This window comes from Kryptolebias marmoratus, linkage group LG14 (genome assembly GCF_001649575.2).
Source record: "Kryptolebias marmoratus isolate JLee-2015 linkage group LG14, ASM164957v2, whole genome shotgun sequence".
Taxonomy (NCBI): Eukaryota; Metazoa; Chordata; class Actinopteri; order Cyprinodontiformes; family Rivulidae; genus Kryptolebias; species Kryptolebias marmoratus.
Window position 1 is genome coordinate 5,071,525 of NC_051443.1, and position 23,567 is coordinate 5,095,091.

General features: G+C 36.4%; 1 protein-coding gene across 4 annotated transcripts in view; it reads right to left on the reverse strand.

Moving 5' to 3' along the window:
* The window catches only part of erbin (erbb2 interacting protein), a 72,300-nt gene that overhangs the window by 14,590 nt on the left and 34,143 nt on the right, over positions 1–23,567 (reverse strand). For 3 of the 4 annotated variants that reach the window (XM_037979368.1, XM_017427543.3, XM_017427545.3), the window contains 14 exons: positions 21,418–21,612; positions 21,031–21,148; positions 16,905–16,983; positions 16,683–16,772; positions 14,788–14,844; positions 10,660–10,723; positions 10,399–10,473; positions 9,630–9,774; positions 6,693–6,765; positions 3,788–3,917; positions 3,576–3,691; positions 2,658–2,727; positions 1,877–1,976; positions 336–457 (listed from right to left, as the gene is read on the reverse strand). In XM_037979368.1, coding sequence (XP_037835296.1) covers positions 336–457; positions 1,877–1,976; positions 2,658–2,727; positions 3,576–3,691; positions 3,788–3,917; positions 6,693–6,765; positions 9,630–9,774; positions 10,399–10,473; positions 10,660–10,723; positions 14,788–14,844; positions 16,683–16,772; positions 16,905–16,983; positions 21,031–21,148; positions 21,418–21,603 — 1,425 coding nt within the window. In that variant the 5' untranslated portion in view covers positions 21,604–21,612. The remainder of the gene's footprint in view (positions 1–335; positions 458–1,876; positions 1,977–2,657; positions 2,728–3,575; positions 3,692–3,787; positions 3,918–6,692; positions 6,766–9,629; positions 9,775–10,398; positions 10,474–10,659; positions 10,724–14,787; positions 14,845–16,682; positions 16,773–16,904; positions 16,984–21,030; positions 21,149–21,417; positions 21,613–23,567) is intronic. The other variant, XM_017427544.3, reaches the window with a different exon arrangement.

Here is a 23,567-nt window from a genome sequence, read left to right on the forward strand (position 1 = left end):
AAGTTCCTGCACCTAAATTCACTTTTACTTAGTTTATTTCCCTCTGCATGTTTGTTCATATAGGCCAACTGCTCAAATTTCTTTGGTGTTATTTGGTTATAAACCTTATATTATGTTAATTATATTAACCATATTTTATTCAAAAACACATGTACTGATCGAAGCACATTCTATTTATCTCCTTTTCTATTCTGTCCTTTAACTTTAGTTTATACCCTGGAGGTTTATAAAGTTTGTTTTTGTCTCTGTGACCTTAAATGCATCATAAATTACATTGCAAGTATTGTTTTCTCCTTTCCCAATTGTGCTCACATTAGCAAATCTGGATCACTCACCCTCGGGGGAGTTTCTCTCTCATCCTTGTCCTCATCGCACTCAAAGGCCACCTGAGCTCGCTGCTTGCGTTGCTCCTCCCACAGAGCCGGATTGAAGCTCTCAGAGTCAGAGTTCGGAAGGACTGGATTTAAACAGAAACCAAGCAGGAGATTATTTATTTAATTTTTATTTTTTTAAAAAACAAGGATTTTTAGGACACCTTTCTAACTGTAGCTCGTCCATGCCTGACTTGAACCACCAGATGGCAGTAAAACAGCATGACAGTAAAAGAGTAAAGTGAAAGAGTAGTAGGCAACTAATTCAGACCAAGAGAGATACTTGTATTATTTTTTCTTCTTCTTCTTCTTCTTTCGGTCGTTCCTTTTCAGGGGTCCCTACAGCGAGTCATCCTCCTCCATCTAACTCTGTCTTCTGCATCCTCTGTCCTTACTTCAACTATGTCCATGTTCTCTCTAACTGCATCATTTTTTATTCTTATTAAAAATAAATCAAAAAGCGAGTACAGTTTTACCTCTCTTCTCTTTACATTAATAAAAAAAACATCTGACATAGATGCAAATCACTAATAAAAATTCATTACAAATGAATAAAAAAAAATGTTCTACATGCATGCATTAAATACCTGGTTTTCATTGAAAATGTTAACATTATTAAAAGATTTAGCATGCGAACATCAGTTGTGTGACCCAACACACACTTTACAGAGTTGCGTGTGGTTTCCTGTGCTGAAATGATAGCAACATCTTTGTAGAGAAACATGTTCGTAGAGACGATCACACCACTGAGGTGATCTCTTCTGGTTGTGTCTCAGGCGAGCCTTATCACAAACTCTAGATCAGCTTCACACCTGACCCCACAGCGTGAAGCATGGTGGATAATCTGAGTCACCTTGTGTATGTGCTTTCCTTATCAGAAGTTGTAAAGTATACTGTAATAATTGCAGTCATGCAGTGACTAACTCCAGCTTCTCAAGAAAACAGACCAAGTCTTCAAAATAGATATCTTTGTAAAGAAACAGGTTAAGTGGTATAAAGGACACAGCTGGACAGAAAGCAGAGAACAGAATTTCAGTTGGGGTGCGACAAACCACTGACATCCAAAAAATCAATCTCTTGACTCAGTAGCTCAAGCACCCTGAACCCCTAATTACTGCAAAGCTAAGATGCAACAGGAGCAGTCCAACCTTTGTGGTGTAATGGAAACCCAAAGCAAAGTAACAGATGGAAGACTGACAACAAGATGACCACTAGGGTTTCTTCTGCAGCCTCAGGTAACAAGGTCTCATAAAATATGCAGTTAGGGATCCTTGTAGGTCACCTATAAGCTTGTGCTAACAAACTCAGTAACTTCAGGCATGTTAATGAAGTAAAATGTGACACCAAAATGAATTCAATTTACCTGAAAGTGAAATTATGACTACACGGTTTTAAAACTGGCAGACTGATGAACAAACTGCAAGCTGTAATATTCAGCCTTGTTGGTATAAGCTCAGAGAAAGTATGAAGGAATATAGAAAATATAGGCGTTGCTGTCCACTCACAGTCCTCAGTGCTGGTCTGCTGGGGGAACATGTAGTTGGTCAGCACAGTTTTGTGAGTCTCTGGATCCTCCTCTTTCTGGAGAGGGATCAGCGGCTTTGACTGCAGAGACAAAAAGCATCTGAAATCAACTTCTTTGAGAAATTCAGAACAAAAGAATTGTGCTGCAGTTCTTAGTTTGGCAACATCCCAGTGGATGAGATGACAAACTGTACATCCAACAATGTAGACAAAATTTACAAAAATTAAAATCCACAGACAACAGAAAAAATAAATTTTGTGGGAGAAAAATATAAAGAATAAAAAGACTCTAGAAGCTGATTGTGTAAGTGTGCACACCCTTAAGACAGTCAGATTAAAAGCACAAAACCTGCCATCTTTGCTAACATTTCCCTTTAGCCGTCTTATCTCAAAAACTGGTTCGACTTTATTCAGATATACATACCAGTTCTCAAGGATTTGATCAAGACTGATACCAGTCTTTATTAAACTATTAAGAAAATGATCTAATTTTCTGACATTCATTAGGATCCTGCTACACATTCAAACAGAGTTTTGGGTGTCTGTAGCTGACCTGAACTGCTATCTGACAAGTTCAGATCAGATGTCCTGGAAGTGGTTTAGTGCATTTCAGGCATTTTCCCATGAGGAGCTTAGCCTTGCTTCTTAGCTTACTGCAGAATTTTGACTGCACGTTATCGACCCTGCAGGCATTACGGTGAATCATCTGGCAGTTATGATTCCTGCAGCACTTTGTAGAAAACATAATACTTTTAGTCCTACCTGGTTTTCAGACAGCCACATGGCAGTCATCTCACTGAGTTTGGTGAAACTGAAGGGAAGATTCTTTAACCTGCAATGAAACAAAAGCTGAGTCAGTCACCTTGCTTCAAATACTTGAAATCATTTGCTAATTTTTATGTACATTTTGCGTAGCAAAAATTGGTGCTGTTCAGTTGAGGCCAGCATTTAGAAAATTCAATCAAATACCCAATTAGAACTTAAGCTTCCAAGACCAAATCTAATTTATTTTTGGACAGAATTATGACTTTTAGTCAGGATATTTTATGTAGAAGGTTATTTCTCAGTCTCTTTCAGTCTGCATGTACTTGTTTATGTCAATTCATGCAATCATACTGAAGCATTTCCTGTAAGGCATCTGAAGTGCTTTTGAAAGTGCTACTTGATGTGACTAATGAGCTCTTATATTATTTAACCTTTTAATTAGTTGATTATTGTCCATCAATGAAAGGTGGGTGAGGTCTTTGTGTGTGTCTGTGTGCAAAAATGAATGGATGGATTTTATTGAAACCCAGAAAATAATCATTGGATGCACATTTGCAACCACTCAACTTATTAGGTTAATCTAATTCAAGATGGCCACCACAGCTAATCAACCATAGCTAACACAACTGATGCAGTCATTCACAACAAATATTATATATATCACGATACTGTGCATTATGTTATGTTATGATCAAAGATTGACCCAAACAGCCACAACTCTATTTTTCAATTAGTGATTTTAGTCTAAAACTCTGTCATGAAAGACCAAAAAAACTAGGCCTTTAATTGAATAACTGTTTTGCCAATAAAATGTAGTAAAAATTGACTTAAAATGTCCTCAACCCTATTGTGATGCCTTGTGTCTTTGCCCTTTAACCTTACAGTGATTAGCAATCACAATCAGTCAAGACTCACTTGTTGTTGCTCAGATTTATAACTTTGAGCTTCTGCATGTCTCCCATCTCCTCGGGCAGAGACTCCAGCTTGTTTGAATGTAGAAACAGCACAGTTGCATTCTTCCAGTTGCCCAACTGTGAGAAGAACAAACCAAGGACTCCTGAGTCATGAGCCAGCAGTGCAAATCGAGCGGACTGACAGACGCTAAATGTACCGACAAACATGCTCACCTCAGGGGGAAGCTGGCTAAGGAAGTTGTGATCTGCAGCGAAAGTGCGAATGCTGACACACTGACCGATGGAGGAGGGCAAGGCTTCGATCTCGTTGAAACTGCAGTCCAGCTCATCAATGGATGTCAGCCTAACAGGGTGATACAGAACTATTTAAAAAAATAAAACAGCACAACATCTGTACATGCTAAAATATGTCAATTATATAAATCGAAATGCCAACAATTTACAGGTATTGTATGAAAGTTGAACATTTTTTTGTTTTCTGGCGTATTTACAGTAATGTTAATGCGCACTGTCCCTATCAAATACATAAATAAATCCTTGAACATATAATGCAACTGTGTTTTACCAACAGAATCATTCAGTTATAAACTGGAACAAACAAGGAAGTAATGAAAAAATAAAGTTGGAACATTTCGAAGACGAGCTCACAAAATTTAATCCAGGTGACAGTATCGTGACACTGAAGACCATTAATGTAACAGTAAAAAGTGAACGTATGACTAAACTCCTTTCTTATGTTCATAATTCCACACTTTTACATACTCAATTTTATAGATTTCTGCAAATTTTCAGTCCATTTCTGATTTTTACTTTAAATTCAACACTTTGGGGAAAAATAAAATCGTTTTTGCCTGTTTTATGACAAATTCTTGGTCTCGATCAAACAAACTGTTGAAACTGTTTCAGTTGAGTAACACAGAAAAAGCTGAAAAAGCTTTAGGGCTGAACATGTGGATGTCAAGTTGCAAACATTGTGCAACATATAACAAATGATCTACATTTATATTTGAGAAAAGTAAGGCCTGAGGGCAAAAAGCAGCCTTGAGCTATCTCAAACTGGCCCTCAACATCCTCATAAAAAAAAAAACAACTGGAAATAAATAAATGAAAACCAGGAGTTTAGAATGGGTTCTTGAAGGCAATTACAACAAGGTCTGCATTTTTACAAGTTTACAAAAGAGAACACTTTTTACCTAAAACAAGTCTAAACACTCCTTTTCCATGTTTTTAAGGTCAACGGTCGTGCTCCCAAACATGATAGATAATGTGTCAAAACAAAAAGAAGACTAAATGTTGCAGTTTTTTTATCCAAGAATTAATCTAACATATCCATCACAAAGGTTACTTCACAGTTTATGCTAAGAGAGAATTTAGCACCTACATTAAACTTGAAAAAACCCCTAAAACAGATTTCTTACATATTTGCCTGAAGGAAAACATTCAACTATTTACAGGAATGCAACAAATGTTAGCTTCATGTTGTCAGGCAAAAGAAAGATATTCTTCTGTGTTTTTGGAAATGATGTGATGGTGCACATGACGGATGCAGGTAGCATTCTGTGCTGATTTTTTAGTTCAATTATTGGCCTTTTGAGCCCATCCATTCAGTCATACTGGCCCCCGTGGAGACAAATGTTGCTAACTAGGACACTTTTTAAGCTTAGCTAGGGTCACAAAATTTTTCAGATGTTGGCTATATACATATTTTATAATAAAAATAAAAAACTTACTCTTTAAGCAATTTATTTTAAGAAATTCAGATTTTTATCATTTAGAAAATAAAATAGAGAATAAAGTCTGAAAATAGTTTTACTGTATTCTTATTTTTTTTTTCTATAATTACCGTATTTTCTGGACTATAAGGAGCACTTAAAAGCATTCAATTTCCTCAAAAAATGACAGTGTACCTTATAATCCGGAGCGCCTTATATATGTAAGAAGTCGTAATGTTGTAGTACGACTTTGGTAAACTACAAAGCCGCACCGCTTAAAGTATTAAGGCTCAGTTATAGTCGTACGGACCTGAGCGAGTGGTGGAGGCGTTTATACTTGACGCTTACATCAGTGCAGTATCCTTCAGTGAGTTTTCAACAGTTTCATTATCTTTGTGGTCTCTCAAAGAGGGATCATATAAATGCTGATACAGGCGAACCAGCTCCACTAGAGCAGCAAAATCGTCCATTTTGAATGGAGCGCGGCGTGCGCAGTCTGAGCAAAGTTACAAAAATTGGGAGATGCATGACGATGTGCCTTATAGTCCGGTTCGCTTCATATATGACAAAAGTTTAAAAATGGACCATTCATTGACAGCGCATCTTATAATCCAAGTGCACCCTATCGTGCGGAAAATACGGTATTTAGACCTGAAAAATTATTAAACAAATTTTTTTCTTTAAAAATACAGAGTTTTTCATACTTTTTAGGTCTGCATAGAAACCTTCTACGATATCACCAAAACATGACTTGATTTCTTCTTGTAGAAAAACAAAAATGCAGACACAGAGCCAAAATGAAATAATCCAAACATAAATGGAAACGATGAGCTTCCTTAAAATAAAATCCTTGCATGGGGCTAAGCTAAAACCACAGATTTTGTCACATAATCCATGTACAAAAGGAGATGGATTCTGATATAAAAGGATAATTGAAGGTGTTTGAAAACATAAAAAACAACTTTCACTCAGATGTGGAATTCTAATGTTTTTTAATGCATTAAACAGAGTCTAATCTTTGTTTCAGACCACAGTGTTTCAGAGCCAATAGATGGGCAGCCTGTGGATCAAGCTTACTCAGTATTCAGCAGCTGTCTGCAGCTGGATTTACCTCTCTGCTGTACACATGATCAGCCTGAAAAAAGGTGCAGCTGATTGGATCTATCAGTATCCTGTCAAACATCACCATCAGCTCCTCCACAAAACGGAAGCAGTTTAAAAAAAAATTCAGCTACAGCTTCAAAATGATGACGAATAACACGCCACAAAACATGTTCAGCATTACAACCAAAATAAACCAAAGATCATAATGTTCAGTATTACATCAGATTTATCCAGACTTTGTGATCAGTGGATGAATGATGAAAATAATCTGCTGACGTTTAAGCTGCTGCTCTAACACTCACCCTCCGATGGAGTCTGGTAAGTACATCAGCTGGTTTTCATCCACTTTCAGCGCAGTCAGTTTCTTCAAGGAGCCTAAAGACAGAAAAACACACAGACTGGATTAGAATAAACCCCCATCCAGGGCTGTCATTGATTCTCAACCACTGTTTAACCACTAAAGAGGAGTATCCATTAGAGCAGTTAATTAGATTCATTAGAGCTGCCATCAATACAGTAATACGCTGACTAGTAATCAACCCTGATATTGACAGGACTCTCCATCAGCTGATTTCATTATCCTGGTCTGAACTTATTTTGCCCAGGGAATAAAAACATGTACATAGTTCTAAATGTACACATTAATCTCTTGCACAAATAAAAGGAAATTTGACAAATCAACATTTTCAAACAAATGTAATTTGAGTTTTTTTACCAACTCCCAGATTTTCTTTGTTCATTGGTGTGTTCATCAATTCATAGTTGTTCAAATTTTACATTTTGTCCACATGACTGATTACATTTAGCTTTACGAAAATAAACCTGAGCAGATCAGGGCTCTAACACCTTTACATTTAAAGATCATCTCTGGTACTAAACAAAATTTGCATGAAGCCACAAAGTCTACTTGACCCTTAGAATAAAAGTAACATAACTGATGCACTTTCATGTGAATGTTATACATATAAAACTACAATTTATGTAAAAAACTTTTTTTATATTATTTCTATTCATTAAGTGTTAGGGTGAAAAGAAAAAAATGGTTCTTTACAAGAAAATTACACTTCTCTATTTAGAAATATGCAGACCTTTTTGAGTCCTTCCCATTTTGTGAAAATGAGTAAAATAAGCAGTCAATGTGGAGATAAATAAAGCACTAAGTTAAGTTAAGAAGGGAAGGGTTAAGTTAAGAATAAACATAAAAATTAGATCAGTTTGTTGGTGATTTATCTAAAACATTTGTAAAAAAAAAAACAAACAAAAACAAAACAGCACCCTTCATTTATTGAAAGTGCCTAATTTGACAGGATTTTATTTAAAGACAGGGCTTTAATTTTTATTTTTTACATTCTTATAAGACTAACTTGCAGAGGCGCTGTACTGTCTGTCACAAAGTCACAAACAAAATAAGGAATAGGGTAACCAAATTTGAGCTCAACAAGAAAACTGATCCCCACAATTTCAACACATTCTACTGAAAACTTGATTTATATTAATCTAATTCTGGTACTGAGATGACAGGAAACTGTGTACACACTGCATTATAATTATTGATTGGCTGATAAAGACTTTATTTCTCCCAGAGGGGAAATTCAACTGTCTGCTAATGACTGATAGAAACTGGTTTCACACAAGCAGCCCAGCGTACTTCCATCATTAGTGTCATTCTGCTGCTGAAACACTGCGCATATTTTGCAAATATAGGGAACTAAAAAAACAAGTTGTTTTTTTTTCACCCCTCTCAAATTCTATATTTTTTCCCAAATGAAATTCAGTTTATTCACCTAAAACATCTTATCATATGGTGGTTTAATACACTTTTAACAATTCAACAGGCAAATGTTTTTAAGATTTCATGAACTTGTGCCAAATTTGAACAAAAATACAACAAAAAGTGTTTTAGTTAAACAAAACAGTCCATGGTTGCTAAAGTATTTTAAAAGTCTGCCTGTAAGTTTTTAAATAATAAAACTTTCACTATTTTTGAAAAAATAAAGTTCCTCACGTCTGATTCACATGAGTAAAGAAAATTTTCATCCTTTTGTAAAATAAAAGTGGTTTAAATATGAACTTAAATTAACTATTTTTTAAACCATTGCACTAAATATAGTGTAAAACTATTATATTGTGTTGTAATTTTATTCTATTTGACTCACTCAGTGTTTCTCATTACTGTATCTTCTTCTGCTAACAAAGCTGAAGTGTGTTTGTGAACTCCTGTCTAGCGTCTGATGACTTGTTTTTGTGCTAAAGAGTTTGCCGAGTTGAGAAGTTGACGTTAGTATCGTCCCCCTTTCGATCGGACTCTTCGATTTTTCGGGTCGTCACATTTTCCTGCAGTCCCAGTCAGTTATGTACCAACAAAACTTACTGGAAAGTTGCTCTCCCAAATCATAAAGGTAGTTTAGATCAGTGATTCCCAACTCCAGTCCTCAAGGAACACTATCCTGCATGTTTTAGTTGTTTCTCTGCTTTGACACGCCTGATTTGAGTGAGTGAGTGATGAACAAGCTTCTGCAGAACTTACAGACCTTCTGAAGAGCAGAAAAAAACCTAAAACATGCAGGATAGTGTTCATTGAGGACTGGAGTTGGGAATTACTGGTTTAGCTATTGTTCGGCTATAAACTTTGTGTTAAATGTTTTAATTTGTCTGCCGCAGCAGACCTCTTTGCTTTGACTTTTGGCTGCAGCTGCAGTTCTCATCAAATGTGAAAAACACTCAGATTTTTAAGAAAACAACCAAATTCATGAGATTACACAGATAAAAAAAAATCTGCAACATTCCACGTTTTACAGTAATTTTCACATTTAACTTTCGATTCTATGATTCCATTTTTATTTTCTGCATGAATGCATAGCACCCCACAAATATTTCATTGGAAAAACTGCTAAAAACCACTTTTTATTGTTGTTAGGAAACAGAAACAATGTTCTCAGTTTGATTTAGTAAGATAAACATATATATATATATATATATATATATATATATATATATATATATAGAGAGAGAGAGAGAGAGAGAGATCTAAAGATTTATATTGTCCTAATATTTAGAAGAAAATGAAAGTAATGCAAGTGTTAAAAAGGAGCATTTATGACAGTTTTATCAGCAAATTTTTGAACAACAGAGACTGAACAGCAAAAAAAGAAGATAGATTACACATGAAAATTGATACAAATTTCTAAAAAAAAAAAACTAACAATTGAAGCTAGTTATGCAGTGTATGTGCTGCTCACCGATTGAGCCGGGCAGCTGTGTGAGAGCGTTGTTTGAGAGCAGGAGGTCCTGCAGATTCTCACAGCCAGAGATTTTTTCATCCACCATTTCCAGGTTGTTCTTTGACACATCCAAGTAAACCAGCTGTTTCAGCATGCCAAACATCTGGACAGGCAGAAGGAAGTATACGGGAAAAATACAAAAATAACTCCTCTCACATGGTCACATAAGTTGGTGAAAGCAATCCTTAATGACCCTGAACTGAATCATCTTGGACTAGAAATCAGTAGGACAGGTTTTTAACCTTTTAAACGAAACTGTATTTGAAATGAAGGAAAACATGTAGAGAAGCTAGTTTTATTTGATATGCCTCACTGCTAATAAAAAAAGCCAGTCTGTGATTACAGCTGATGTTGTTGAAATTCTGCCAGTACAACTAAAGCTTTGACCCAGTTTCTGCAAGCAGGTCATTTGGTTGGAGAAAGAATCAAACCTCATAAATTCTATCTATACATTATTATAAATTATTCATGTTTTAAGAAAAAATAAATAATTCAGAGCTGCAGATCTTTTTTTTTTCCTTTTAAGATCACTTCAGGACGTGTTCAAATACCAAAAAGTCAGCAACCTTTCAGAAAACGCAGTGAGCTGCAAGTCTGTTTCAGACTGACTGCTGTTTTATTTGATGGCAATGAAAGCAGACAGATGGTTTTGGGAACTCAAGGGAAATCCTCTCGAGATAATGTTCTTGGACGCAGCAATCAGTGAAAACATTACTGTAAATCCTACCCCAGGAAGAAAAGGCAGTTTGTTCCCATCCATCCACAGTTCTTTGAGTCCATTCAGGTGCTCCAAGACCTCAGGCTGCAGATGCAGAGAAGACACAGTGAAGGTCAGAGGAGGATGGATGGAAGAAAGACAAAATTAAGCATCAACTGTGTGTATGTGAGCTCCAGCAGTAGTATAAAGGAAGGAAGGAAGGAGGAGGAGATGAGGTCACCTCCAGAGAGGTGGTGCGCTCTGGGCGGTGACAGACTGACAGAAACTCACCACTTCAGTGAACTCATTACTCCCCAGGTCCAGCCTTTCCAGCTGTGTGAGCTTCTGCATGCTTCTATTAAAAACACACACACACCCAGACACACACACACACACACACACACAGAGGAACAGAAGAACACACAAAAATCAGATCAAAAAGATTCAGTGAAATCACATGAAATTCAGGGACTGGAAAAGATAACCTACATCTGGTTATCACCCACTGCTGAAAGATGAATGTGGACGATAATGTTTTTACCCATGTTGATACTCTTGTTCTCAACTCAGTCTGTTAGCAAAATATCTTGTGAGCCATTGGATGAATTTTAATGAAACTTACAGAAAGTAATCACTGGATGTACAACTACAACTGATTAACTTTTTGAGTCACTTCAACTCAAGATGGCCTGAACATCCAAATAGATATTGAACTACTTTTTTGTCTTATAATTGCAGCTGAAAGTCACTCACAACACATACTCTGAGCATGACATCTCAAGATTCTGCATGAATTATTTAAAATTAAAAGCAATGTGAACTAAGAACAAGCCAGAAGAAACATATTACATGAGTAATGCTTTATCATGTGTAATTTTTTTTTTAAGAGAATATGTATTCTTTTTTCTTCTACCACTGACTAATTTTGTGTGAAAATAAATTTAAATCTGACAGAATTACATTTAAATAATGGAAAATGTGACGTCTGCTTGCCCCAAGCCTTGCTCCAAAATTTCTTTTTACATTCAGGTCACAGACTTGCATTCCCAACAACGCTGTAAAACAAGCTGATAAAAAAAACAAAATAAAATGGATGTTTTAGCTTCTTACAGATGATGATCTACTGTGTGATGTTTTTGATGATTGTAATGATGTTTTAATATGAGGATTATTTAATATTCTAGTCAGCAGTGATAAGAATCACTCATCACTTAAAATCCACCCCCAAAACTTAAAAGTATTCACCCTAAACAAGAGATTAAAAAAAATAAAAATCCCTCTTTGAAATTTACAACAACCATACAAAAAGGCAGCAACAGAGAAGAATTTAAGAACCGTAAACAAAAACAAAATTGTGGAGGGGTTTTAACCCTTTCAGTGTTTATAATTAAAAGATAATTAGTTTATCTTGATAAATTCAAACTACAAACTGTTTTAGGCCAAAGTTTTGCTGGGAGATTTAAAGGCCCAGCCATCCTTGAAAGAATACATATCACCTGTTGTCTTTTATGCCATAATTTTAGACTAAGATCATCATATGTGGCAAAATTAGTCAAAATGAGACCAGGACGCAGCACAAAATAAGTGAAAATGCTGATTTTTGCTGTAATTGAGATTTGTTTAAAAACGAGTCCATAAAGACACTATCTAGCAATTCCAGAAACCTTTAAAAATATTTTCAAAAACTTGAAAATAACATTATGCACCATCTCCCAATATCTCATGCGATATTGCAAGATCTATTAGCACTTGGAGAATGTGTAAAGGATGACTCTCAGCTACAATTGCATCAAGTTTTAGGTAAATAGCTGTAAAGCTGACTGAGTTTTAGTTATTTTTGTGCTTGCTAAGGTCGCTTCGAGAGGTGGCCATCTCAAGTTTGATTGACTCCAAAATTTCTCGTGCAGTTTAAAGCTTGGAACTCCAAACTCGCCAGTTTTAAATTAGTAAAGCTCCCAAGATGGGAAGAGTGTTCAACTACAGAACAGAAGTCCAGTTTTTGTTTTTTAAACTTAGTGGACTCCAAAGGTTAATCAGTTGTAGATGTACATAAAATGCATACTATCTCAGAGTTCCATCAAAATCTGTACAGTGGTTCATAAGTTATTTTGCTAACACAACAGACAAACACACACAGGCATAACAAAAGCATTATCGTCCTTTCACCTATGACAGCAACTGATAAAAATCACAATTTTATTTTGATTATTTTACAGTGAAACCAAAGCAATGCTTTGTTTGGGTCCAGATCTGCTGAGCCTTTCACAGCAGGAAGGAGTTTCCTTAAACAGGAGTGATATTCAGCTCTGGTTGGAAAGCTGAAGCCCATAACTGTGGAATCTTGTTTTGCTTTCATCGGGCTCTCATAAAACAGGAATGTCAGACATATGGCATGAGTTATAAAAATAATTTAAACCTCTCTGCAATTTGGTGCAATGTGAAAACGTTACTCATGACTGTGAAACTGAGCGTTAGCCAGCTTATCACACTCTTACATCAAGGTTGGCAGGAACACCACAGACCCCAATGCAAGCTGAAAGGAGAAAGAACAAGCTTTGCTGGCTCACTTGGAAGGTGAGGTCACTGGTGGGAGGAAAAAAAAAACAAAAACCCCTACTAGTGCTAGTTACCCCAAGTTGTGATGATCTCTTTAAAATCCAGACAAACCTTTGGTTTATGCATGTGCTCTGTGTGTGTCTACGCAGCAGAAAAAAGAAAAAAAAAGGAGACTGAACTTTCTGTATGGAAGCCCTGAAAAGACTTCTGCTGCGTCCCTTTGTGCATGCACACATTTGTTTACATCTGCAAAATGCTTGTGTGTTGCTCTGGCAACCTTCCCGATCATTAGTCCTTTTCTTTGTTGGGCCTCCAGCTTCTAACAGGTCTGGCCTCTGTCACATAAACACAGCGAGAAAAGAAGATCGGCTGTGAGCAGCAGCACCGACTGCACTGTGCCGGCCAGCCTGTCTAAGTGAAAGGCGCGAGCAACGGAACAAAGGCACGCTCGGCCACAGGGAGAAGAACTGAAAGAAAGTAGGAAACAGTTTTGCAGAGGAAATGGAAAGCCATAAAATGATACAGTAAGTGAAGTGTGAAAGAGAAAAGAAGGGGGGAAAAAAAAGACCAAAAAGAAAAAATAACATCCGTGAAAAGCACCTGGAGCACTTCTCTAATACTTGTGGGATGTTCAGCCTCCCTGTGAAAATTGTGAAATAATCCTCACCACTGTGAGTTAGTTGAGGATTCTAAAAACCTGTCACAGCAATTGGCCGAGTAAAGAGGTCCTTTATGTAACACAGAGGAATTTAACACCACAGCCGGAGGTGGAAGTAACAAAAGAGGCAGGATGGAGGAGAAGCTGAGGGGTAAAAACTTAAATTTATACAGGTACACTGCTCTTTAAGTTGTGTGAATGTAGTAGTTTTCCTGCTGTTTTGTTTTTGTGCATTTTTCTCCACCAACTACTTTTGCATCCTTTGTGCTATTTTATTCATTCATATAACAAAGGGTTCAGGTCCTTCAGGACATGGAAGCTGTGACTTTTAAAAAGTATAAAAATTACAGAAACTAAAATATTTTTACTTCATTTACAAATATTTTCCAATACAATAACATCTCAATTCCTTCAAAATACATTGTTTTCTTTGAAATCTGCTTCTGCTCAAGTTTTGCTTTCTTATGTTACCTTTAGCCAGCCTTTTGCTACATTTGGTGAGCCTTTGGCTGCTTTTAGCTTTTTGCCAGAAGTTTGCTACTTAATGATGCTGAGGTTCTCCTTGGGAGGGACAAGGATGGACAGGATTAGTAATGAGGTCATCAGAGGTACAGCACAGGTTGAAGGACCGGGAGATAAAGTTAGAGAGGCCAGACTGAGATGGTTTGGACATGTGCAGAGGAGGGACAGTGGGTATGTTGGTAGAAGGATGTTAGAGACGCAGCTGCCAGGAAAAAGACAAAGAGGAGATATATGGATGCAGTTAGAGAGGACATGGAGGACAGACGATGCAGAAGACAGAGTTGGATGGAGTAGGATGACTCGCTGTGGCGACCCCTGAAAAGGGAACAGCCGAAAGAAACAGAAGCAGCTGCTTTTAGCTTTTGGCTGCTTTTAGACTTTAGCCAGCACTTAACTAGCTTTAGCTTCTAGCTAGGAGTTTTCTACTTTTAGCCATCCTTTTGCTACTTTTAGCAAATAGTTTGAGCTTTTAGCTGGCCTTCTGCTACATTTAGCTTTTAGCCATTTTTTGCTACTTATAGCTTTTATCTGGTGGTTTGCCATTTGCAGTTAGTATTTTGCTCATTTTAGCTTTAACTATTTAGTTTCAGCTTCCTAAGCAAATTTTAGCAAAGACATTCAACTCTCAGCATTCACACTGCGTTTATGCAGAAAACAAACAAATAAACAAACAAAACTCCTACTTTGGCAGCATCTTTAACTGGTTCTCTCTCAGTTCCAGGATCTGTAGCTTTGTCAACCTGCAACAAGAAAAATACATTTTTACCACACTTGAGTTTACAGTACATATTGTTGTTGTTTGATGAAAACCCATGAAGGAGTTGAAAGTTATTAAAACCATGTCAAAGAACATTTGTACAGAAACTCACATCAAGCAGCAACAACAATAACTTGATTTAATTAATCTTTGTGGGCTTGATTGCATCAACCCTCAAGATGACGTGACAACAGAATAGGATTTTATTTCATAATCCATATTCTCTACGTAACCTATACTTTTGACAAGAAATATACCAGATCTCAGCAACCAGCTTTGAGTTGATATAGGAGCTCCTGTGGGATTCCTTCACATTCGTCAAAAAAATTTAATACGTTTCCAGATTCAAATTTCTAGATTCCTCTTCAATTTTTGGGCCCAACATTAGTTTTTTAAAACACTAAACTTTAAAAATAAATAAATAAATCAGCATAACTAAAAAGGCAACAAAGGTTATCACTTAAATTCTCTTTTTTTGCCTAATGTGCTTACAGTCTACAAAAATAAGAAAATGTCAGAATTCACCTTTTTTACGAGACTTCACGAGTTGTATGAATGTGAACGTGTCTGTGGTTTTTAAGTCTGTAACTCAAAAACCAGAAAGGTTGTGTCACCACAGACATTAGTTAGAGTCTTAATTGGTCTTAGCTTAATCATTTTGGGTAAAACCTTAATGCTGCAGTGAATAATCACAATAAAAAAGAAACAACTACTTTTGCTGAGCCAGTTGATGCATGAAAATTGTGGGCTACGTTACTGTTACGTTTGTGTAATTGTCTTGTAAATTAGGTTATACCAAAAAGCACATTGTAACTACATGGTGAAGCAGGGTTAAAATTTGTTGTAAAATTTCCTGAAAGGAAAACCAACCTTGACAGACAGAGTTGGCTCCAATAGGGAAAAGCAAAGTTATAGAAGCAGATCTTGTGCAGTCAATTAGTGCTCTAAGTATGTGTTGGGAATGACCCTCAGCTAATACCACACCAAATCTTAGCAAAATATCTGTAAGACATTTTTTGTGTTTGCTAAGGCTGGTTAACTGTAGCGGCCATCTTGAATTGGAGTTGACTGCAAAAGGTAATCAGTTGTAGATGGACATCCAGTGAATAAGTTCTGAGTCTCATTAAAATCCATCCATCAGGTATTTTGCTAACAGATAGCAAACATGCAGACAAACACACACACGCACAGGCAATTACATTTTCAACTGCCTTTCACAAAAGGCAAGTAATAAAAAAATAAGTCATGTTTATGACATTGACAGTAAACTAAAAAGGGTTAAATATTGATGTTTTAGTAAAACGAAAAAATATAGATGTTTACACGTGCAGATATCAGCCCTTTGGATCATTCACCACTACATCTAGTTACTTTTTATTATTTTATTATCCAATAAAAGCATGATTTATTTGTCAATGCAGGGATGGGTGATGGTTATTTGATGTTATTGACTTAATCTTTCAAATCTGCTATAGACATTTTTTAGATGAACTGGAACTTGTAGATTGTGGCCATCAGCAATATTCATGGTGAAAACACTTCTGGATCTGCTTCTTGTTTGAGCAGAACGTTCCGTACATTTTTTTCTACAGTGTATATAAATGGAATTCAAGTTCCACCAATGCAAAGTGAACTCACCATCACTTAGGATTAGGAGTTAAAGGGACAAAAACAAAATTCTGAAACACTGATATCAAAACAACCTTACTTTATGCATGCCCTTAACTCCATGGTAAACATCATGGCCTGACTGAACATTTTGAACCCAAGCTTTCTTGCATGTAAGGTTTCTCCCTAACACAGAGCAGAGAACAGACTGACCTGCCAAAGGCAGCTGGTAGGAACTCCAGGAAGGCATCGTTCAGGTAGAGCTGCGTCAGACTCAGAAGCTGAGTGAAGCCTTCTGGGAGCCTAATAAGACAGAGGATGAGGGCATCAATCACACAAAGCCTCCTAAGACCCAGCCTAACATCAGAACGCTGCAAAGTTAGATTCCAAGTGTGACAATTAGCTAAAATGTGTTCAGAAGCCATTTGAACTCACTTGGATATAGGATTCACACTGGCTTCTACAACAGTCAGAACTTTGCAGTTCTTGATGTTTTCTGGAAACTCCTGGATACCTGGAGACAAAAAATATAGATATTAGTGTCACCAATCAAAAGAACTATTCAAAATCTAGGCTGTAATTAACAGTTTTCTAAATACTGAAAAAATGACACTCGTCAGATTAAAAAGATGATGCCTGAGCAGCGTGTCCAAATACATTAAGGGTGGCTTTAAACCTTTTATCTCTTAACAGCCACAGTGAAAAGCACTAAATGGGACATAAAGGGGATAGAAAACAAAAAAGTCCACTGAGTTACAGTTTGGAGGCTTTAACCAAACATTTCCAATGTTTAAACTACAAGGAGGAGGACATGACCGAGCCTCAAGGTTTATTTCCTCCACTTTGTTTTGTGTCTACAACACTTAGCCTAAAGTGCTCTGAGGACAGGATGAGCTGCTTTTAATGTAAACACAGAACATGAAGCTTCAAGTTTTGAAGAAAAAAAACAAAACAAAAAACATACAATTCTCAAACATTTGGTCAATCTTTGCTGCTTCTGGACTCGTGTATTTTAGCTCACCTTTCTCTGCACAAAAATAATGATGACAAGTTGATACTGAAAGAATTTGATATGACAGTTCATATTTTCTGGTTATTAAAACAAGTAGGTCTAAATGAGACATTTCAAGCATCTTTAAATGGGGGTTCTGTGGAAAGGTTAAAGGGGTAGCAGGGTTTCACCCAGAAAAGAGGCTAAGTCGCTGGCTGACCGTGATTTAGTAAAAAAAACGATTAAAGTTGAAAATATGGCTGTTTATTATGTGATATGGTAAGATATTTGTGCCAAATATTTACATAACTACAGTTTTACAAAAAGACTTATGAAATAATTTTTTGAACAAAAATACAATTAAAATAAATACAAATTGTTTGCACGTAATTTGAATCCTAATTTAAGTCACATTTACAAATAAATTAAATTAACATAAATGTAAAAGTGCAAAGAAGGCACCAACACACGTCTCACATCAAGGCCAGTGAATAACAACAGAGAACTCTGAAAAACAGAAGCTGTACTGTACTGTGCTTTGGATCACTACATGTAACAACAAAACAAAGCATATCTAATGCTCAATTTAATAGCATCATTTTAATGTTAAACAAGGATAATATTTTCACTACGCACAAAACATGCTTACCATATTCGGTCTTGTAAAGCCACCCGCTGAATTTCGTCTCAACTAACCATTTTTGGTCAAACCCGCTCGTTCGATGTTTATTGCTGTGGCTCCAGCGACCTGCTAACTCCAGGTAGCTGAAGGCTCGGCCTCAGGGCTCATTAGAGTCACGCAGGGCTCCGCGAACAGCGCGCGGACCTGAGCGTTGGGTGGAGGCGTTTATACTTGGCGCTTACGTCTGTACAGTATTTTACGAAAAGACGGGGCAGTACGCTACGTAACCAGTAGAAATGCAGTAAAAAAAAGAGAGCAGATGGTTGTCACATCAAATATGTCTGCACGTATTCAGGAGGAAGAGCTGTTGTGTTTCTGGCTGTGATACAGAGAGGATGTTTAAACCTAAAGCATTCAGTTTGACTTTCATTGATTTATTTGCTTTAGTTGTGATTCGACCATCATAGGACTAATATTTCTATAAACACTCCTTTTATCGGCTGCAGCAGTAATCTCCTTCTGTGAGTTTTGAACCATTTGATTATCTTTGTGATCTCTCATAGAGGAATCATATAAATGCTGATACAGGCGAACCAGCTCCGCTGGAGCACCAAAATCCTCCATTTTGAATGGACCATGTGCACGACCATGCGACGCGAGGTAGATAAAGGTAGCGGTTTTGGGGGTGCAGGTGGAAAAAAACGTGTATAAAAAATGACGTATTTATAATAAACAAATGGAGCTTAGCCTGGCGGCAGGGTCACTAAAGCCTGGCCGCCCGCCAGGCTTATATAATAATACACTGGGAGAAACCCTGTGGTAGTCTGGAAATTTTTGAAATTATGTTCTGTCAAAAATTTCAAATCCAAACTCAAAATCTATCTGTTTCAATTAGCTTACTCCCTCTAATCACAACTGCATTGTCTCATTTCATTTGTATGTTTGTATTCTATTTTATTGTGTCTTAATAATAATAATATGTCTGCTTTTATGTTTAATGATGTAAGATGACTGAGTGTCAAGAAAGGCATCTATAAATAAGATGTATTATTATTCTTATTAATAATAAATAATTCTTAATAGTACCTTATCAGCCGTAAAATCAGTTAGAGTTTGGAAAAAGAGGAAAAAGACTTCACTTCTAGGCTAAGGGCTAGCTAACGAGGGCTCACATTTGATAATTTTTCTGGTTTAGAAAACAACCCTTTCTCAAAAACGACATACCGATGTAGAAGAAACCTTGCTAAATTAATTAGTTTGTTGCCATTTCAACTGAACAACATCTATATTACTACACAAACTATTGATAAATATTTAATAAACCATTGCTTCAAAAATGACTACACTATTCCTTGATTAACTTACCTGTTGCAGATAGCTCTTTGAATGACCTGAGTTTGGAGAAATAGAGTTTAAGTCTGAAAAGACTGATGAGCTAATGGCTAGCCTGAGCATGAGTGGATTATTGACGTTTCAAAACAGTCTCTAAGTGTTTACAGATACACTGCTGTCATTTCACTTTACACTGCTATTCCAACAGAAATATCATGCTATTTCTGCAAGACATGCTACAGCAAGCTGCTACTGCAAATATGTGTGCTTCAGGATTTCTGCAAGTTTCAGTAAGTTAAATTCAAGACTTTTTGTGACCTTTAGAAGACCATTACAATTCAGATTTAAGACCTACACAAATGATAAAAAAATGAGTCTATGAAATTAGCTTCATAATAACAAATTTGACTGCATTTTGACTGCAAATTTAATACAAACCATTCAAAAACTACAACAAACCAGTTTTAGGACCAGAGCAACTGGATTATTTTGCGAGGAAGGCTGAATGTATGTAAATAAATTCCCTCTGACAGGACTGCTGAATGAAGAGACTTTTAGTTTTGTTACAGTGCAACAACTTCTGAAATCCTCAGACTGAACTACAACACAAAGAACAAATGAGTGCTGACAGCAAAAACTATTTTAAGATGTTACTTTATGGCCTAAATTATAAAATCTGGACGTAAAGACTTTTATAAGACCTAAAATTAAAAATTTTAAATGTAAGACTTAATGACTCTAGGACCCTGCAGAAACCCTGTGCTTGTAAATAACAGCAGAATTATATGTAAATAGCTTTGAAAGGCGAAACTGACAGCGATGTAATGGTTTATAAAATAGCATTCACATGAATGGCTATAAAGTGGAGTTGTTTCGAGAGGCAGCAATCTACTTTGGTCTCACTATATTAGGAGTATTCATTAGCTTGTCAATTCAGTAAAATTAAAATATTCCTCTAAACTAAGAAAGATTTACACCTACAGCAAGTAAGATAATCTTCAGAACCCTTCCACAAAACCCCATTTCAAAATGTCTGAAATATGCATTTAAAAAAAGTCTTTGTGCTAAAGTAAGAAATTAAAAACACTTCACAAAACAGCTTCAGTGTTTTTGATATCAACTCTAAAATTGGTGAAAACACACCTTGTACAAACAGAGCCTAAATCTAAATAATAAACTCACTTTAGGAAGAGAAGCTGGTCACTTTTTAATCCCAGTTTTACCGAGAAAGTGTCTGAGAGACAACACGTCTGAACTTGCGTATCTGTCGTATGAACAGTTTGTATTCAAACTGTACTGTGACGTAACATCAATTCAACAGAACTCGCTCTGACATTTTACCTCAGAAAAAACTTTTTATGCCATCCAAGCATGTCAATCAAGCTGTCTCTTGTTTTTCCCCCATTTTCGTGATGAGCAACAAGAACAGTTAAGCAGCTGGATAAACACTTGAACTGCACAGTGCACTGAACAGTGGCAGGAGGGCCATCTTCAGAACTTAACAACCTGATCTGATGCCAGCATGTTATGGGACCTGCCATTCAAAAAACACTTTTGATCTCAGTCACATTTCTGCGGAAAAGGAAAGGCTAAAAACAATCAGGAATCTTGCTCACTGTTTTTGCTGACATCAAGCTCCCTGAGGTTAATGAGGTTTGCGATCACTGCCGGTAACACCGTCAGGTCATTGTCTGGCATGCTCAGTCGGTTGAGTAACTGGCAGTTAAACAGTTGCTGAAAAGAAAAAAGAACAAGTTGAACACATATCTATAATTATTTATGGTTAACATATCATCAAGAGTGTAATATTATATGCCCAAAGGTCATGTTTGTATAAAAACAAAATGCTCAAATTAGTTATACCCCAGCCAAAAACAAAAAGGAACAAACCATAAACAAATAATACTTTGAATTATATTTTATACAGGTAATATTACTAAATATATCTTTCAAATGGTTTTTTTCTACAAAATGAGCTTAGATAAAACTTGTATTCATCTTACTTTAGGCAGTTCCTCGATCTGGTTGGCATCGAGGTAGAGTTCCTGCAGGGTCTTCTCGTAGCTAAAGATCTCCTTAGGAACTGTCTCCAGGCTGCAGTGGGAGTAGTCCAGCGATGTTACCGTCTCTTCCTCACCCCGCAAGCACCGGCACGGCACCAGGCGAACAAACAAACTTCGCTTGGACATCCTCAAGAACTATAGAGAGGGAAAGAGTGAACATCAACATATATCCAATTTGACTTTTCATTGCGTTTTAAGTGCCCGAGTTTAGATTTTTTTCCTCTACTCCTACACTTTTTTTAAAATGCAGTCTAAAATAACAACTCAAACAAGCTAAAATACAATTTTTTTTTTAAATCACAAACTCCAAACTGAAACACCACAGAACTAGAAGAAGAAAAAATTGTTGAATTTCTCCTCCGTTTCAGTTCTCCTCAAGGATAATCAGGGGAATACTTTCTATGTTTACTCTCGGTTGGCTCCTACTGCACGAGTGGTTGATTTCTGATAAACATACATTTCCTGGAAAGCTGTACAAGCTTTCCCTTCTTTTCCTGTCTGACACTGTTGCTGCAATACACTGCCGTTCCCATCTCTACATTGTTAATATATTATAACAAACAAGACTTTATGAAGAGTCTCTGCAGTTTGTGAGTTTTTGTTTTATGTGACAACTAATTTTTGGAAACAAAACTCAAAACCAAATATTTAATTCAGTGGTCTCTACAGTGTTCCAGCAGCATCCTATGTGTGCCAACCTTGTAGTTCTATGGCACTTATCCAGCACTTCTCAAAGGAGGCGTGAGCTGCTTCAAGCACATTTTGAATCATTTCTTTCAATGAGCAATCAAATTTGCATACAAAAAAGCTGAACACTGACAGTGAGTCACCATTGAGTGAATGAATACTTGAAAGAAATGACTGACAAATTTAAAATCATTAATAAAAACAGAAATATGGCGTTTTATTAGTGTTTTTAATTCTTATATTATATGGGCTGCACTGTGGCACAGCTAGATAGCATCATTGCCTTTCAGAAAAAAGGTCCTAAGTTTGATTCCTGGCTGGGTCTCTCGGTGTGGACTTTTCTTTGGGTACTCTGGTTTCCTCCCACAGTCCAAAAACTAAATTCTAAATTGGCCCTGGGTAAAGGTGGGCAATGTATCAACTAGATCTGATATACAGTATACCAAGTTTTCCCTTAGGCAATATCAAAAAATGACTATTTTGCACATAGTCTAAATTTTTCACAGCTATTTTTTTTAATGTCTGTACCAAACTTACTAGAAGTTTAGCTTTTCCCATGTGTTTTAATGCATCACAGGTCACTCTCTCTTCCATCTGTAAAACCTTGGCAGAGCTCCTGATCTCAATATGCTTTTTATTTCAAACCTAAGTACCCTATAATGGCTGTGCTCTCTCTGTGACATGAGCTGATGTTCTAATTTGATCATAATGCTTGTTATTCATTTTTAGCTCCAGTTTTGTTATCAAAAAAATGGCATCTGAGTGTAGTAGTGGTGAACATTTGTTCACAAGCAGTTTGTGGTCTACCACAAAAGCTGTAAATCTTGTTTTACACTTGCACACTGATCTTTTGTTTGGCTGCAACTTCATTTTATTGTGAATCTAGACTAATTAAGAGTCACCTCTGCTGTTGAATTATGCCAGAAGAAAGCTGTTAGTTTTTACGGTTTTTCATCCTAGTAATCTGCTCTCCATTTTGGCTTTTCTTGGGAAGAAAATGCAAATTACTAATAGATGTAGAAATGAGTAGATGCATTTGTGCTGCAGAAGTTAAATACAAAGTTTGCCAAAGCTGGGAACAGTATTCTTATATGGTTTTATTATAAAAGCATTTCAACATGAATGGAAATTTAAAAAAATGCCAAAAATTTCTTTTCATTCTGGTAAATAAAAACGCAAATGTAAAAAAAATGAATGTTGTGAAGAAGTTTAAATGTACATACAGGTGCTGGTCATAAAATTAGAATATCATGAAAAAGTAGACTGATTTCAGTAATTCCATTTAAAAAGTGAAACTTGTATATTATATTCATACATTACATACAAACTCATATATTTCAAATGTTTATTTCGTTTAATTTTGATGATTACAAATGACAACAAATGAAAATCTCAAATTCATC